This window comes from Leopardus geoffroyi, chromosome X, assembly GCF_018350155.1.
Source record: "Leopardus geoffroyi isolate Oge1 chromosome X, O.geoffroyi_Oge1_pat1.0, whole genome shotgun sequence".
Taxonomy (NCBI): domain Eukaryota; kingdom Metazoa; phylum Chordata; class Mammalia; order Carnivora; family Felidae; genus Leopardus; species Leopardus geoffroyi.
Genome location: NC_059343.1, coordinates 87671743 through 87687843, shown reverse-complemented (window position 1 = coordinate 87687843; position 16101 = coordinate 87671743). Strand labels below are relative to the sequence as shown.

At 35.4% G+C, this 16101-nt stretch overlaps 1 protein-coding gene across 1 annotated transcript in view; it reads right to left on the bottom strand.

Annotated features, from left to right (window-relative positions):
- Positions 1–520: 520 nt before the first annotated feature.
- Positions 521–16101, bottom strand: part of LOC123594692 (small ubiquitin-related modifier 2-like) — a 164139-nt gene continuing 148558 nt past the window's right edge. Inside the window, exon 4 of the mRNA XM_045471580.1 lies at positions 521–2236. Within this exon, the coding sequence (XP_045327536.1) occupies positions 1813–2100 (288 nt within the window). The 5' untranslated portion in view covers positions 2101–2236 and the 3' untranslated portion in view covers positions 521–1812. The remainder of the gene's footprint in view (positions 2237–16101) is intronic.

Genomic DNA, 16101 nt, shown 5'->3' with positions numbered 1-16101 from the left:
GTCAGTCTGAAGGCCTGAGGATGAGGATCAAGGCCAGCAGGAAAAGATTGATATCCTGGCTCAAGCAATCAGGTAGGAAGTGCTCAATTCTTCCTTTGCCTTTTTGTTTTATTCAGCCCCTCCACAGATAGGATGATGCCAATCCACACTATGGAGGGCAAACTACTTTTTTGGTCCACCTATTCAAATATTAATTTCATCCAGAAACACCCTCACAGGCACCCAGAAATAATGTTTAGTGAAATATCTAAGCACACGTTGATCCAGTCAACTTAACACATAAAATTAACCATCATAATATACAAAAATGATTTGTATTTCTATACATTAATGACAAGCAGAAAATAAAATGAAAAATAATGCCACTGGCATTATTTTAAAAAATTATCAAATATTGAGGGATAAAATTAACAAAAGATTGCAATACTTCTACAAAGAAAAGTACAAAAACATTGAGAGAAATTAACATAGACCTAAATAAAAAGAGAATTGTACACTGGCCACCAATTAGAAAACTCTATAAAGATGTTTATTTTCTATAACTCAATTTCCAATACAAAATAATAATCCCAGTAGGCTTTTTAAAATGGAAATTGACAAGTGGATTCTAAATTGTACATAGAATTGTAAATGGCAATAACAGCAATTAAAATCTTGTAGAAAAACAAAATTTGATGATTTACAGAAATCAAATTACTTTACAAAGCTATAACAATTTAACCAATGTGTGATTTTTGCAAATATATAAAAACTGAACAATGGTAGAATCTGAAAAGAGATCTATATGTATACTGTCATTTATGATAAAAACAATCCATTATAATGCAGCAGGGGAGAAAATGGTCCTTTTGGTAAGTGGCTCTGGATTACCTGGGTTAGCCAATAAATCCAAATAATCCTTTGCATCAATTTCAAACTATATGCAAAATTCAATTCCAAATGGATCATAGATTAAAAGTGGAAGGTGAAACAAATGAAAGTTATTTAAGATACATAGGATAATGTCTTAATGACCTTGATATAGTCAAGCATTCCTTAGCAAGGACACAAAAAGCACTAACCCTAAACAAAAAAAAAATAGATTCCACTTTATTAAAATTAAGATGTTATTAAGAGAGTGAAAGGCAGGTCACAGAATGGGAGAAAATATTTTCAATACCTGTATCTGAGAAAGGACTTAGATTCAGAATTATACAGAACTACAAATCAATAAAGATAAGAGCAACCCAATTGTTATTTTTTTTTTTCATTTTAAACACGGAGTTTATTTAAACAAGACATTTTACTTGAAAGGAAAGCTATCTAGGATTCAGTTTTATCCCTACCTAAAGACAGATTGCCCTATATGTAACAGCTATGTACAAAAAATTATAAACTTAGTTTTTCAATCATAAATGAAAAACATTAAAATTCTCCAATCTAACAAGGTATGCAAAGGTTTTTATGTTGCTCTTTGTTTTGTTAAGCAGTGAGAGCAAAACAACTTACTGGAATATAAAGGGCTGAATGAACACGCCACTAGTGGAGAAAAGGAGCATTTTCACAGAAATGGGGTATTTGCCCTTCCCATCTCCATTTGATGTCAATAAAAACATACTATTGGCCAATTAGTTAAAAAAACGCAATATGCTTGTGCACATACACAGTTACTTTTATGTCCAGTAAATGAACAGGGAAGGGGAAAATGAAATACTAGAGAAAACTATACCGTAGTAGTCAGGCTGTGGTGGAACCAAATTGCGGTTTTCTAATTGAGAATGTCTTCTTGATCTGGAAGGACAGAATTCTGGGGTAAAGTAGCAGGTTCCATTATTAGTAGACACCTCCTGTCTGCTGCTGGAACACATCAATTGTATCTTCATCCTCCATTTCCAACTGTGCAGGTGTGTCTGTTTCATTGATTGGCTGCCCATCAAATAGAAACCTGATCTGCCTCATTGACAGACCCTGTCGTTCACAATAGGCTTTCATTAGTTTACTAAGTGGTGTATGCCTCTTAATCTTAAACTGTACCACAGAATCATCCTGCCCTGCCACCTTCAAATTAATATGGTCATTGCTCCTAGTCTTGACACCTTCCTTGGGCTTTTTGTCAGCCATGGCGAGCGCTGGAGTCTCCTCAGCTGTGGCTTCACAAAAAAGGTATCAGGTCCACACCCAATGAGCACACAAGCAGTACTGGGAGCGGCAGAAGGAAGAGGCAACCCAAATATTTTTACTGACAAATCTGGAACAGCTGCATCAAAAACACAATGGTCAGTAAGACAATAAATAGACACTCAATTTTGTTATCAAGTAAAGGCAACTTAAAATAACAATCAGAGAATACATCCATTGAGGAGTGCTAAAATTTAAAAAAATAGAACCTGTCCCACGTTGCTGGTGGGAACATAAATTGATAGAATTACTTTGGAACACTGATGGGCTATACATATTACAGTTTATCGTATTACCCAGTAATTCCAGTCAGGTATATATACACAACAGAAATGCCTATATATGTGACCCAAAATAAAAGTATGAGAGTGTTCATGGCAACGTTATTTGTAGTAAATAATGAAAATAGTAAACAACCCAAATGCTTATCAACAATAGAGTGAACTAGTGATGTTATATATTCATCCAATAAAATTGTAGCAGCAATGGAAAGGAATGAAGTACTATTACAAGCAACATGGATACATTTCACAAATATAATATTGAACAAGATAACTTAGATACAAAAGGATATACATGTATGATTCTATTTATGAAAAGTTCAAAAATAGGCAAAACTCATCTATGGTTTTAGAAGTCAAAATAGTGGTTTACATTGCAGAGTAGTGACTGAGAGGGACATGGAGGAAGCTCTGGGGTGCACATGCTGTTTTATATCTTGACCTGGGTGTTGGTTCCATGGGTGTGTTTATTTTGTAAACAAAAACATCAAGCTGTACACTGAAATGCATATACTTTACTGTATGTATGTTGTATTTCAATAAAAATATTTACAAAAAACCTGATGACATCCAGAGCTGAAAAGGATGGGTGGAAATAGATACTCTTGCACATTTTTATTGAAAGTTGATTGCTACATCCCTTTTGAACATTGGAAGTTATATTTAGGGAAATTTCAAATATGCCTGTCATTGACCAAGAAATTTCACTTCTGGAAATCTAAGTAGTCAATATGATTGCTTACGATTTCTGATTCTCACTCTATGTGTGTGGTTGGACTGTCCTCAACTTCCTTAGATTTAGGCATTGCCATAGACTAACTTTGGCCAAAGAAATTTGAGTGGAAGTGACATTCCCACAAACAAAATAAAAATGACCACTGGTTACACAAAAACCAAACAGCCCTCCTCTGCGCCCCCCCCCCAAATTCCCCAACCTCTTTAACAATTAACTAAATCCAAATGTTAATAATAATAATAATAATCATAATAAAGGGATTTCATTTTTACCTATTTGGACATACAAATTAGAAAAAGAAAGACCTAGCACAATGTTGCAATGGGGCAAGAAACTGAACACTGTTGGGCTCATGCCCAGGTCACACAGGTGGAAAGCGGGGAAGCCCAAATCAGAACCCATGTCTATCTGTATTCACAGCAGGTGGGCCTGCTCTTCCTATCACTCATTACTCACTCCTGGTCTACCATCTTTGTGATAGAATCTTTGGTGGTAGCCCTAACCATGCTACAAATTGTGTCATGAGCTACATTTCAAATCACTAATTCTTACACTACCTCTAAATCTGTTTCAAAAGTAGAAATTACAAATGTGTTGCAGCTATAACTGCAGCTTGCATTGCTAGTAGGCAAGAAATCAGACTCTGAACCACCAGTCAACTAAACCACCATGTCTATAATGCAGTCTTTTTGGATTCAGGGACAGTTTCTCACCATAAATGAAAAATAAGTAGAGAGTTGTGACATGATGGGGTCAGTTTTTATGGTGTCAGTTTTTAGTGCCATTTCCCCCCCAAAAGGAATAATTTAACCATGCTATTTTTGAATTTTATCCTTTAATATAATTTGATATCACTCCATATCACTTCAAGGATTTTGACTTCAATCATTGTATTAGGCTACTTTAGTGTTCCGTTGTATGTATGTGTATATGTATACAGCTAAATACTTCATACAGTATCATAACCATTAAGAAAAAAATTAATATCTTCTTTCTCTTTTCCTCATTCTTTCTTTCTCCCCTCCCCTCCCCTCCATGGTCACTCTTCTCAGAAAGCATAGAAATACTGATAAATAGCAGCTGCTGACCAGAGCTAGTCATCTACATAGGTAGATGACAAGGAAGACACCTGCAGGGCAGTCAGGCAACTGGAGACAAAAGATGTATAGGCTGCACTGCTCACCCATGGAAAATTCCATTAACTAAAGATAAGGATGTATGTGTATGTGTTCATGTTGGAGAAGATGTGGTGTGTCTAACGAAATGGGATGTATCATTTTCAGTTCCTTTTACTCTAATTATAACACTGTGATCTGAAGAGAGATGACAAGAGAAATGCACTCCAAGCAGTCAGACAACTCTTGATATCAAGTACTTTTGCAGCACTGTATAACCAAATCAGCCCTATGGAAAATTCCATCTTCACCTAAGGATAAGGCTGTGTGTGTGTGTGTGTGTGTGTGTGTGTGTGTGTGTGTGTGTGTAACAAAATGTCAGAGGCCATTTTCAGCTTTAAAAAAGATGCTGAAAATTACAAAGAATGAAATATATATAATCAGTAATATTATTAGCCAGAAACATTTGGTATTAATATTTAGTTCTAGGGGCACCTGGGTGGCTCAGTCAGTTAAGCATCTGACTTTGGCTCAGATCATGATCTCACGGTGTGTGAGTTCGAGCCCCACATCGGGCTCTGTGCTGACAGCTCCAAGCCTGGAGCCTGCTTAGGATTCTGTGTCTCCCTCCCTCTCTCTCCCTGGGTCCCTCCCCTGCTTGCTCTCTGTCTCTCTCTAAAATAAACATTAAAAAATATTTAGTTCTATAAACTTCCACATTTCTATTCTATTGCTGTGGCTTGAATTGTATCCCCCTAACAGATATGTTGAAGTCCTAATACCTGTTACCTGTGAATGTGACCTTATGTAGAAATAGAGCCTTAGTGATATAATCAAGTTAAGATGAGATCATACTGGTTTAGGATCCTAATCCAGTATGACTGGTGTCCTTCCTTATAAGGAGACAAGAGAGATATACAGACAGAAAGAGAGAAATGCCATGGGAAGACACAGACATAAAGGGGAGAAGGCCATTTGAAGACAGAGGCAGAGATTGGAATGATATATTTACAAGCCAAGGAATGCTAATAGTTGCCAGTAACTACCAGACGTTAGAAAAGGCAAGGAAGAATTCCTCCCCTACAGCCCTCAGAGAGAGCATGGACCTGCTGACACCTTGATTTTTGAGTTCTAGCCTTCATAACTGTGAATAAATTTCTCTTGGTTCAACCCACCTAGTTTGTGATATTTTGTTGTGGCAGTTCTAGGAACTAATACACTGTTGATACATTTTAAATAAACTATTTGAAAATAATTGGAAAAAACCTCCACAGTATATTTAATATACTTCCATGCTCATACTGTTTATATCATTACTTTGTTAATTGGCTTCAGAAGGAATAATTTCTGCATATCTTTAAATTTTTAATTTCATTTATTTTTCTGAGTATATAGGTAGTATATGTTTTAGATAAACAAATAGCAGGATAAATCTGTAAAATCATATTTAATTGCCCTGTGACCCCATTCCTAGGCCCCTTTCCAAGATATCTATAAATAATTTTGTTATATATTACTCCAGATATTTTTCACTTCAGATTCAGTACCAAGAGAAATGTAAGTCTCCTTTCCTCTTTCTCTCTGTCACTGTGAGATGCGTATGTTTTATTGGTATAGGATATAAGAATAAGAATGCTTATATTTTTATTGAAGTGTAGTTAATATACAATATTATGTTAGCTTCAGGTGGACAACATAGAGTTTTAACATCTCTGTACATTACAAAATGGTTATAATAAATCTAGCTACCATCTGTCACCATACAAAATTGTCACAGTATTATTAGCTATATTCTCTATGCTGTAAATTACATCCCCATGTCTTATTTGTTTTATAACTGGAAGTTTATACCGTTTAATCCCCTTCCTCTATTTTGTCCAACTCCTACCACCTCCTCTCTGGCAACCACCAGATTGTTCTCTGTATCTAGGAGTCTATTTCTGTTTTGTTGGTTCATTTGTTTTGTCTTTTAGATTCCACATATAAGTAAAATCATACGGTATTTGTCTTTCTTTCACTTATTTAACTTAGCATAATATCCTCTAGGTCCATCCATATTGCTGCAAATGGTAATATTTCATTTTTTTATGACTGAGTCATATTCCATTGTATGTACATACCACATCTTCTTTAGTCATTCATCCACCGATTGTCACTTAGGTTGCTTCTGTATCTTGGCTATTGTAAATAATGGTGCAATGAACATAGGATTCCACATATCTTTTTAAATTAATGTTTTAGTTTTCTTCAGATAAATACCCAAAAGTGGAATTGCTGGATAGTATAAGAATGCTTAGTGAAGCATTGTCTATAATGGCAAAATATTGGAAGGTAATATCCACCAATGGGTGGAAGCTTGAACCAATTGCTGTATATTCATAATAGAACATTTTCTTCAGCTATCAGAGAAAGAATAAGTTACATCTAGATTAATGACTTGGAGAGATATCCATGATATGCCAAGTAAAATACATACACACACATAGAATATTGATAAAAGTATGGAATAATACATAGTAGATTTCTGAAGTTTGGAAGTGAGGAAGGAAAAGGTATCTATATGTGAAATTATATGTTTTGTATTGTTTTATTCCAGTGTTTTTAGTGAACACATGCTAATTTTATAATTCTTGAAGTACATTTGATCACGGTTTGAAAAAATATAAAAATTTGAAAACCTTTTATTTAATATGAATATATCAATTGAAGAAGATATTATCATTTATTATAAACTTAAAACTTCTAATAACCTTAGTACCTAAAAGTAAAAAAAATAAAATATTGCATAAACTCTGATTATTTAGTGCCATGAACATAGAAAATATGTTTAACTTATGAGTCATTTCACAGAAAAATCTCTATTTGTAATATACACTCATTTCCTTAGAAGGGCCAAAACATCATTCCAGTAATATGAATTATGAAATTTTATTTATTCAAAAATCCTCATTGATGACAGATAAAGTTTGGATGAAATTACTTAGGAGGTGTTGTAATAGGATTTGCAGAAGCCAGAAAAAAGGATGTTACAAACAGCTCTTTTGAGAGGTTTTTCAGGGTCATTTACTTGCTTCTGCGATGTGTTTCCTTTTCAAATTTCTATTTTACCATGTAATTTTGGAGTAGCTCCTGATTATAGTAAATGACCATTGTTCTACAAAATTTGATATCTTAGCAAAATGAAATAGCCTCTGTCACATTAATTTTCTTCTTGTCAACACACTGCTATCATCATGGTCTTCACTCTAATTTATTGTGGGGGGGTATAACAGTGTCAGTATTTTCCCAGTCTGCTAAAGACTGGTAAATGACTGAGAACTGTTATAGTGTGTATATTACAAGTGGTGTTGCCATGATGTCCCAGAAATTATCTGCAGCAGATTTTACTGGTCATGATCACAGCTTAGTGGATCACAATGTCTGTATGCACCATGCATTAAATAGAATAATAAATTGAATGCTTCCTGTGTGCCAGGAACTGTGTTAAGCAATGCACAAGCATAATACCATTTAAAATAAATGATTATCCAACTAGACAGGTATTATCTGTACTTTAAACCAGAGCTCAGGGTTTAAGCCATTTGTTAGGTAGCAAATATCAAAGCTAGGGCTTGAATTTAAGGCTTATGAACTGCAGCTGTTATAAGCTGTATTATTTCCAATAGTATCTGAGATATACATTACTGGAGTTCAACAGTACCTGGTTCTCCTCCATTTTATGCACCTCAGGAGGGTATATTTCCTAGTCCTCTTGTATTTAGGGCCATCTAACTAGTTCTAGACAACAGGCTATAAACAGAAATTATATTTTTTGTTTTCAGGTAGAAATATTTAATTGCTAAGATGTTCATCATAACTTACTATCAGGGAAATGCAAATCAAAACTACATTGAGATATTACCTCACACCTGTCAGAATGGCTAAAATCAACAAAACAAGAAACAACAGGTATTGGCAAGGATGTGGAGAAAAGGAACACTCATGTACTATTGGTCAGATTGCAAACTGGTACAGCCACTGTGGAAAACAGTACCGGGCTTCCTCAAAAAGTTAAATAGAACTACCCTATGATCCAGCAATCACACTACTGGGTATTTACCCAAAGAATATGAAAACACTAATTCATAGTGATACATGCACTATGCTTATAACAGCATTATCTACAATAGCCAAATTATGGAAGGTGACCAAGTGTCAATCAACTGACACATGGATAAAGAAGAGGTGGAATACACACACACACACACACACACACACACACAGAGGAATATTATTCAGCCATAAAAAAGAAGGAAATCTTGCCATCACAACAACATAGATGGAGCTAGAGATTGTAATGCTAAGTGAAATAAGTCAGTCAAAGAAAGACAAATACCATGTGATTTCACACGTATGTAGAACTTGAGAAACAAAAAAAATGAACAAAGGGAAAGAGAGAGAGAGAAATCAAGAAACATACTGTTCACTATAGAGAATGGACTGATGGTTACCAGAGGGGAGGGGGGATGGGGAGATGGGTTAAATAGGTGATGGGAATTAAGGAAGACGCTTGTCATAATGAGCACAGGGTGAAGTATGGAGTTGTTGAATCACAATATTGTACACCTGAAACTAATATAACACTACATATGTTAACTAACTGGAATTAAAATAAAAAAACTTAAAAAAATAAATATTTAATTGCTAATGTGCAATTCTCCACCTCTCTTCTCTAGTTGCAGCAACTTGAGGAGACATTGTGTTGAGATGCTAGAGCTTCAAGTTTAAAGTAGCTTGATTATTCAGTCACCATATAGAGGGAAGATATTCTGGAGAGTTGCCTAAATTAATAGTGATGTAATTTCTGCAAGTCAGAAGCATGCTTTTGTTGTGTTAAACTACTGAGATTGTAGGACTGTTTGTTACTATAGCCTAGCTTGACCCACCTGATTAATAAAGAAGCTGGTATTAAAAGTGCATTATTGATATAATGAAAACCTGAAGTGTGACATCAGCTAAGTGGTTTTGTGGTAGGAGTTTTCAGTGGTGAAAATTTGGTGAAATTATAACTTATAATAGACTTAGCACATATGATTGGGGAGTTTGCAGGTATAAGGGAAGTGTTTGGAAAACAATGCTAGTAGGGAAATATTATAGGGGAAGAGGCTAGAAAAAAATGTAAGTACTGTTTATAGTAGTGATAGTGTTTGTTGATTGCTGCTGGTTTGACTGGTATGATGGCTCATTTTATGTGTCAACTGGACTGGGCTAAGGGATGCCCACTTAGCTGGTAAAACATTTTTTCTGGGTGTGTCTGTGAGGAAGTCTCCAGAGGAGATTAGCATTTGAATCAGTACACTAAGTAAATATTGCCCTCACCAATGTGGGTGGGAATCCATCAATCTGTTGAGGGCCTGAATGGAATGAAAAGGTGAAGAAAGGGTAATTCATTCTCTCTGCTTAGGCTGAGAGACACTCTTTTTCTCCTGTCCATGTATATCAGCCCACCTCGTTCTTGGGCTTTCAGATTCAGACTGGGAATTGCACCATCAGCCCCCGATTCTTAGGCCTTCAGACGCAGATTGAATTACACCACTGATTTTCCTGTTTTTCCAGCTTGCAGATGGCAGACTGAGGGACTTCTTGGCCTTCATAACAGCATGAGACAAGTCCTATAATAAGCCTCCTTTTATATATATATCTATCTATAAATGCCCTATTGGCTTTGTTTCCCTGGTGAGCCTAGATTAGTATAATTGGCAAGAATAGTACAGGAAAGAGGTGAACTCAGTAAAGAATTAGGTGATTTGCAAACAGAAATAATGGGGAATAGAAAGTATATGAATTTCAGATATTTTATGGTTGGAAAACTCAACTGGGTTTCAATGTCAAACTGTAAAGAAAAAAAGATTGAGAAAGCTTGTGATGGGCAATACCCATTAAGCGGTTTCAAATTATTAAAATGTACTGGGGGAAAATTAGACTAATGGTAAGACACCCTATAAAACTTTTCAAATAAATAAAATACTTAGGGTAAACATTATCTTAGCCAGGTGGTCTTTTCACAGAAGACTGACAACCTCAAGTTAATCCACGTTAAAGAAACATGGAGATATGGGGGCAAGAAAGAAAAACACAAGCTATAGTAAATTGGAGAACTATGCCTGCAAAAGAAGTATGGGTGTAGTTACTGGTACACGTTGCTGACTGAAACGAAAGCTAAAGTTTTGAGACAATTGAACTGTTAAACAAATCATAATCCTGAATGAAGAAAGCCTGTGAAAAAGACTTAAACCAATCCTTGGACCTTCAGAATTAAAACAGTCTAGGCCATCAAACTCAATTTAGGCCTTATGAATTAAAACAATCATTAGGCTACCAAAATTCTACAGACAAGAAGGCAACTGAGGAAGATGCATACCCCCCAAGGAAGACATCTTCTGTAATGCTCACTTCAGATATAAAGGAGGAATAGAAAAGGAAGGTGAGGATGAATCATGCGGCCACAGAGAACAATTAACACAAAAACTGATACAGAGAAAAGAATCATGGCCTAATGAAGGAACACCTCCATTCTCCTGGGTAAGAGATATTCACAATACCTGCTATATATGTGTGACTTCTTTTTGTCTCCCATTACTTGTCTCTGCAAAGGAGAGTATTTAGAATGGTTATTCTCTCCTTGTTCCACAATTGTATATTAGGATCAGGTAGAGGGCAGAAGACTTGACCTTTTAATTCATAGGTCTCAGGAGTAAGGGGAGCCACAGCTTGACCTGATGGAAGAAATACTGCAAATCATCTGCAGATTCTGGGCTTTCAAAATGTGCCTGAATGGGATTTGTAGTGTCTTCCTTGGAGAGGAGGTAAGTATGTTTTCCCCATGGAAAGAAGAATGAAGCAAATATTTGGTAGACTGTGATGCAGATTATTAGTGCTTACCAATATCAATTTCTCCTCTACCTCTTGGGCATACAGAAGATCATATTTATCATCTTTTTGAATGTAAATAGGGCCATAAATAAATTTCAAAATAAATGTAGTAGATATTGTAGATTGTCCATTCTACCCTTCTAACTGCAATTAGAGCTCTGACAGTGAATTAGATTCTACTAATTAGATAGACTTGTTGGATTATTTGTGAGGTAGAAGTGAGGCTAGTAATGAGGACTAATGCTGGCCAATGGGCTATGAGGACAAGTGACATTCTCTTCTAGGCAGGAACATTTAATTGTTTTGTGTACTTTCCTCCCTTTTTGTGGCAAAAGAGAGGTCTTAGGTTGAGATAGCAGTGCCACAACTCAAAGAAACTGAAGAGTTACCACTTGGAGGAGAACTGCCCTATGGAGCCATTTGATTATGTTGAGATGTTTGGGCTGTTTGTTACCATGGCCTATCCTATTCCTTTCACAGTTATGAAACAATTGTTATTATTATAAAAATATTAAGTATAGAAAGAAATTAGAAAGATTAAGTATCTCCCAAACATCTTCAAAGAATAGGTATCTCTTATGCTATCCAAATAAATCCAGGCCCACACAAAGATATTAAATTAATTTTATGAAGACAGCAAAACCTTAACAAAAACCTGGTAAAGATAACTAAAAATAATAGACTAATTGAACTTTTGAGTAGAAGTACATAAATTTTAAAATAAATGCAGTAGATAGTATGAATTGTCCATTCTACCCTTCTAATTGCAGTTAGAGTTCTGATAGTGATTTATTGCCTCATTCAAACAGAAAACAATCCTGTGTTGCAAAATGTATAATAATATTATATGATAAAGGACTATGAGAATAAACAAAATAAGTGATAGGTCTACATGCTGTATGCTGTTTGATAAGATCTTGCTCATCCCTTGATATAGGTATCTAATATGTTATGCAGTCCAGATTATTTTTCTTTAGGGAATTCTGCCTCTTCTTAGATGTCTGGAAAGGATACAATGAGGTTATGCCTAGAAATTATAATTTTGCTCCTGTTTTTATTATATTTATATTTTCACTGTGTGTGCTGGCTGATTTTTGTTTGTGGACAGGGGATCTATTGATTTTTGTGTATTTACTTTTTGCTATAATACCTTACTTCAATAGCCTTCTCATCATTTTCAGACTATTCTACTTGGATGATTACACTTACAGATTTTCTGAAATAGTTTTAAATAAACATTGTGCCCCATAATTTCATTGTTAAATGCTTTAAATCATAATACCAAAAAGATAAAATAGCACCCTCACTTTCAGACTGTGCCTTTCTAAGCAATACTCTACTCTCTTCTAAGAGTTCATTTTATTCAGAGAACTGAACTCCAAGAAGCATGATTTTGGAAGAACATTGTGTCCTTCTAATCCAGCTTTACCATGGGTTCTTCCAGAAGAACTAACATCTAGAAACCTTTGGGTATGGGAAAAAGGGAATTTTAACTCATATTAAAAATTCACAATTACTTACTTCTTTGCAGTTAGATAAGTAGGTTTCAAGTAGGAATTCAACCTATCCAAATGGAATTTAGTAGTTATGGAATTTATGGTTGTGATACTATGATTGCTTCTGCATTTCTGTGGCTTTTCGGTTTCTAATATATTTTCTACATGCTTTCTCACTTAATTCTCATAAAAATATGAGCTGTAGAATTATTAGGTATCTCATTGATGTTTTTGTTGTGAGTTTCAAATATGAAAATTCACATGAAATTCCAAAGTACAATATCTGGAAAGAAAATAATCATTCAGCAAAATTTCCTTTTTATTACTACTACTACTGCTGTATGACTAGATACCTATATCTAATTTTGTCTATCTTATTAAGTCTACAATGACTTTTTTTTAGTAATATAAAAAACATGTTTATCACTCCCAGGATATGATGGAAAACTTTTGTTTTACATATACATATATATATATATTGGAGCATATTTTGCTTATTATTTTTCAATTTGCCTTTTTTTCTATGATACTTCATGGGTGCCCATGCAAAGATGGATGATTTTTTAATTATAATTCAAGCATCAGAGCCCTGCAGACACACACAGGGAGAAAGTTAATGGTTGTCAATAATAAACTTTCTTGATTTTATTCATTTAGCATAATAAATAAATAAATAAATAAATAAATAAATAAATAATAAATAAAGGTATATCAGAATACAACCAAGTATGACATTGTTTTGGGATAACCTAGATTGAATGTGTACATATATGCATAGGTGCCTATGCACATATGTGTATCAAAACAAGTCATCTTAAATTTCATTATTCTTTTTTTTAAATAATATAATTTGTCAAATTGGTTTCCATACAACACCCACTGCTCATCCCAACAAGTGTCCTCCTCAATGCCCATCACCCACTGTCCCCTCTCCCCCATCCCCCATTAACCCTCAGTTTGTTCTCAGTATCCAAGAGTCTCTTATGGTTTACCTCCCTCTAAGAACTGCACAAGTGGTTGGTATTTTGTTTGTCAGGTGCCTCTGAAGTCTGAGAATAACAAATGGGATGCAGAAGGTAAGAAATCTTCCAGGTATTTACAAACATGGCTTTGTGTTAAAGAATTACATCTTAGGGTGGGAGGTTGGGCAAAAGGGATGAAGGAGACAGGGAGATACAGTCTTCCAGTTATGGAATGAATAAGTCACAGGAGTAAAAGGCACAACATAAGAAATATAGTCAATGATATTGTAATATAGTGATGTAACAGGATAGATGGTAGCTACACTTGTGTTGAAAGACATTATACTTTATATTCTCTGTAAGTAACAAAGTGATTGTGATTGAATAAAATAGTGTTGCCCAGTGGGCATGCATTATGAAAGCTTTGGAAGATCTGAAGATACATCTGTGAATTTATTACATTCTATATCAAATAACTATAATTTGAACACCATAACTACTTATAACCCACCGTACCTATTAAAATTATACTCAAAACTGAATACAATTAACCATAAGTACAACCAACCATAATTACGTAATATCAAACATTACCTGTAACCAAAACTACCACCAACGATCTCCAGTGGTCACAACTAGTTACCACAAGTAGCTAGTAGCCATGTTTAATAGTCATGGCTAGATAGCAGTCATGAATGGTGTCCATTGCTAATTGGTTGCCATAACTATTTACAATGAATAGTTAGCTATGGTGACTATGTTTGGCTAGAATTAACTAGAATTATTCACAACTAGGACCCACAACTATTTAGTAACTAAAAATAACTATATTAACTGCAATTACTTATAGATAACCATAAGTAGCTTAACTGTAACTATAACCATAACTTTATAACTATAGCTAACTATAGCAATAACTACAATGATAATAACAATAACTATTACTGACTATAATATAACCATATCTGAAACAAAAAATGATGATATAGAAACTGACTACCAAAAGATCTCCTAAATTCTCTATAACTGCATTTGATATTGGGATGTAAGAATGCAGTAATGTGGGGAAGAAGGGAATGTTCGGTGCTTTGGGAAAGCTGGAATGTGAAGAGAAAGTGTAGGTCCTGCTCTGAGGTTTATGCTCTTTTGGATGAGCTGCTGCCTGGATAAGACAAAAATAAGGTAGCCAACTTTGAGACCCTAATTCGCTGAGAGCTGTGGATTCCAACTGCCTAGTAACATATAGGGCTAGAGGAGAATGAGTGACTGTCAATTCTAGGAATGAGGATTGGGATAGACGTTAGAACATGAATGCTACCTGACCAAGTGCATGAGTGTAATAGTTGTAAGGACTGGGTTGGTGAAGTAATACTATCAACTGAAAAGTATTTCCCAGTCCAAGAAGGCAGGAAAGGGTGCATAATTGAGAGTGTGTTGTTGAAAGGCTTTATTTAAATAATAATAATAATAATGATGGGAGAAGAGTGGTAAGTAAGAGTGAAGGGTTGATTGGATGTGAACATTATTTCTCTTTATGTAGAGCCACTTCTGATTTCACTGACTGTTCCTTTATTCTGGGAGCAGTTATGCAAACAGAAAAATGGCATATGACATCTTAATCATGCTGCAACAGAGATAATCAAAGACATTTTCTACCATTCAGTGAGGTCAAAGTGAGTTGGTGTCCACTCCAGGTTGATTGGTGTAGGGGTGACTTTGATAACTCCTCTAGAGAAGTTTTTCTGAATCTCTGGGAAGTCAGCTACCCAGTGACTTTTATCTGCATGACACTTCCTCTGTACCTTAGTTTTTCTGGAACATTCTCTCATCTATGTATATGGCTGGTAGGCTTAGTAACTTGGATAAAGTATTCTCATGCCCACTAACATGAGCTTGTAGCAGCAACTTTATTTTAGAGTGGGGTGGCAACTTTTTTTAAACCTCATGTCTTAATTCCATGTTATGGTGAGTTGGTATTGGACAATTGAATGGTATTTGGGGTGGTGCCAGATTTAGAGGTCACTAGTGGGTCACATGGGTAGTGGCTGGGTTATTCCAACTGTGCACCTGTAATAAGGGCTTGCAGACATGGTAAACCAATCATGAAACTGTAAACATTAGGCCTCTGATGGGTTTAGCACAGGGACTTCCAACTGCTTGGTGACAGATGAAACATAGGAAAGATGAGTGACAGTCAATGATAAAACCGTGGTCTGGAGCAGGGGAACTATATTTGGAAGTGGGAGTGGGGAATATTGCTCAGTGATTACGTGTACTTAGTGGGGCTTTTTTTAAAAAACTATGTGTAATTGGGGATGGAGTGGTGAGATGGGACCAAAGCAGGGTCCTCCTAAACCTGGGTAGCTCCTGCCTGTGGGGGGATGTCATCATCCTTGCAGGTGCCACTCTTCAGAAGGCTCCAATATGGTAGAAGTTAAACAA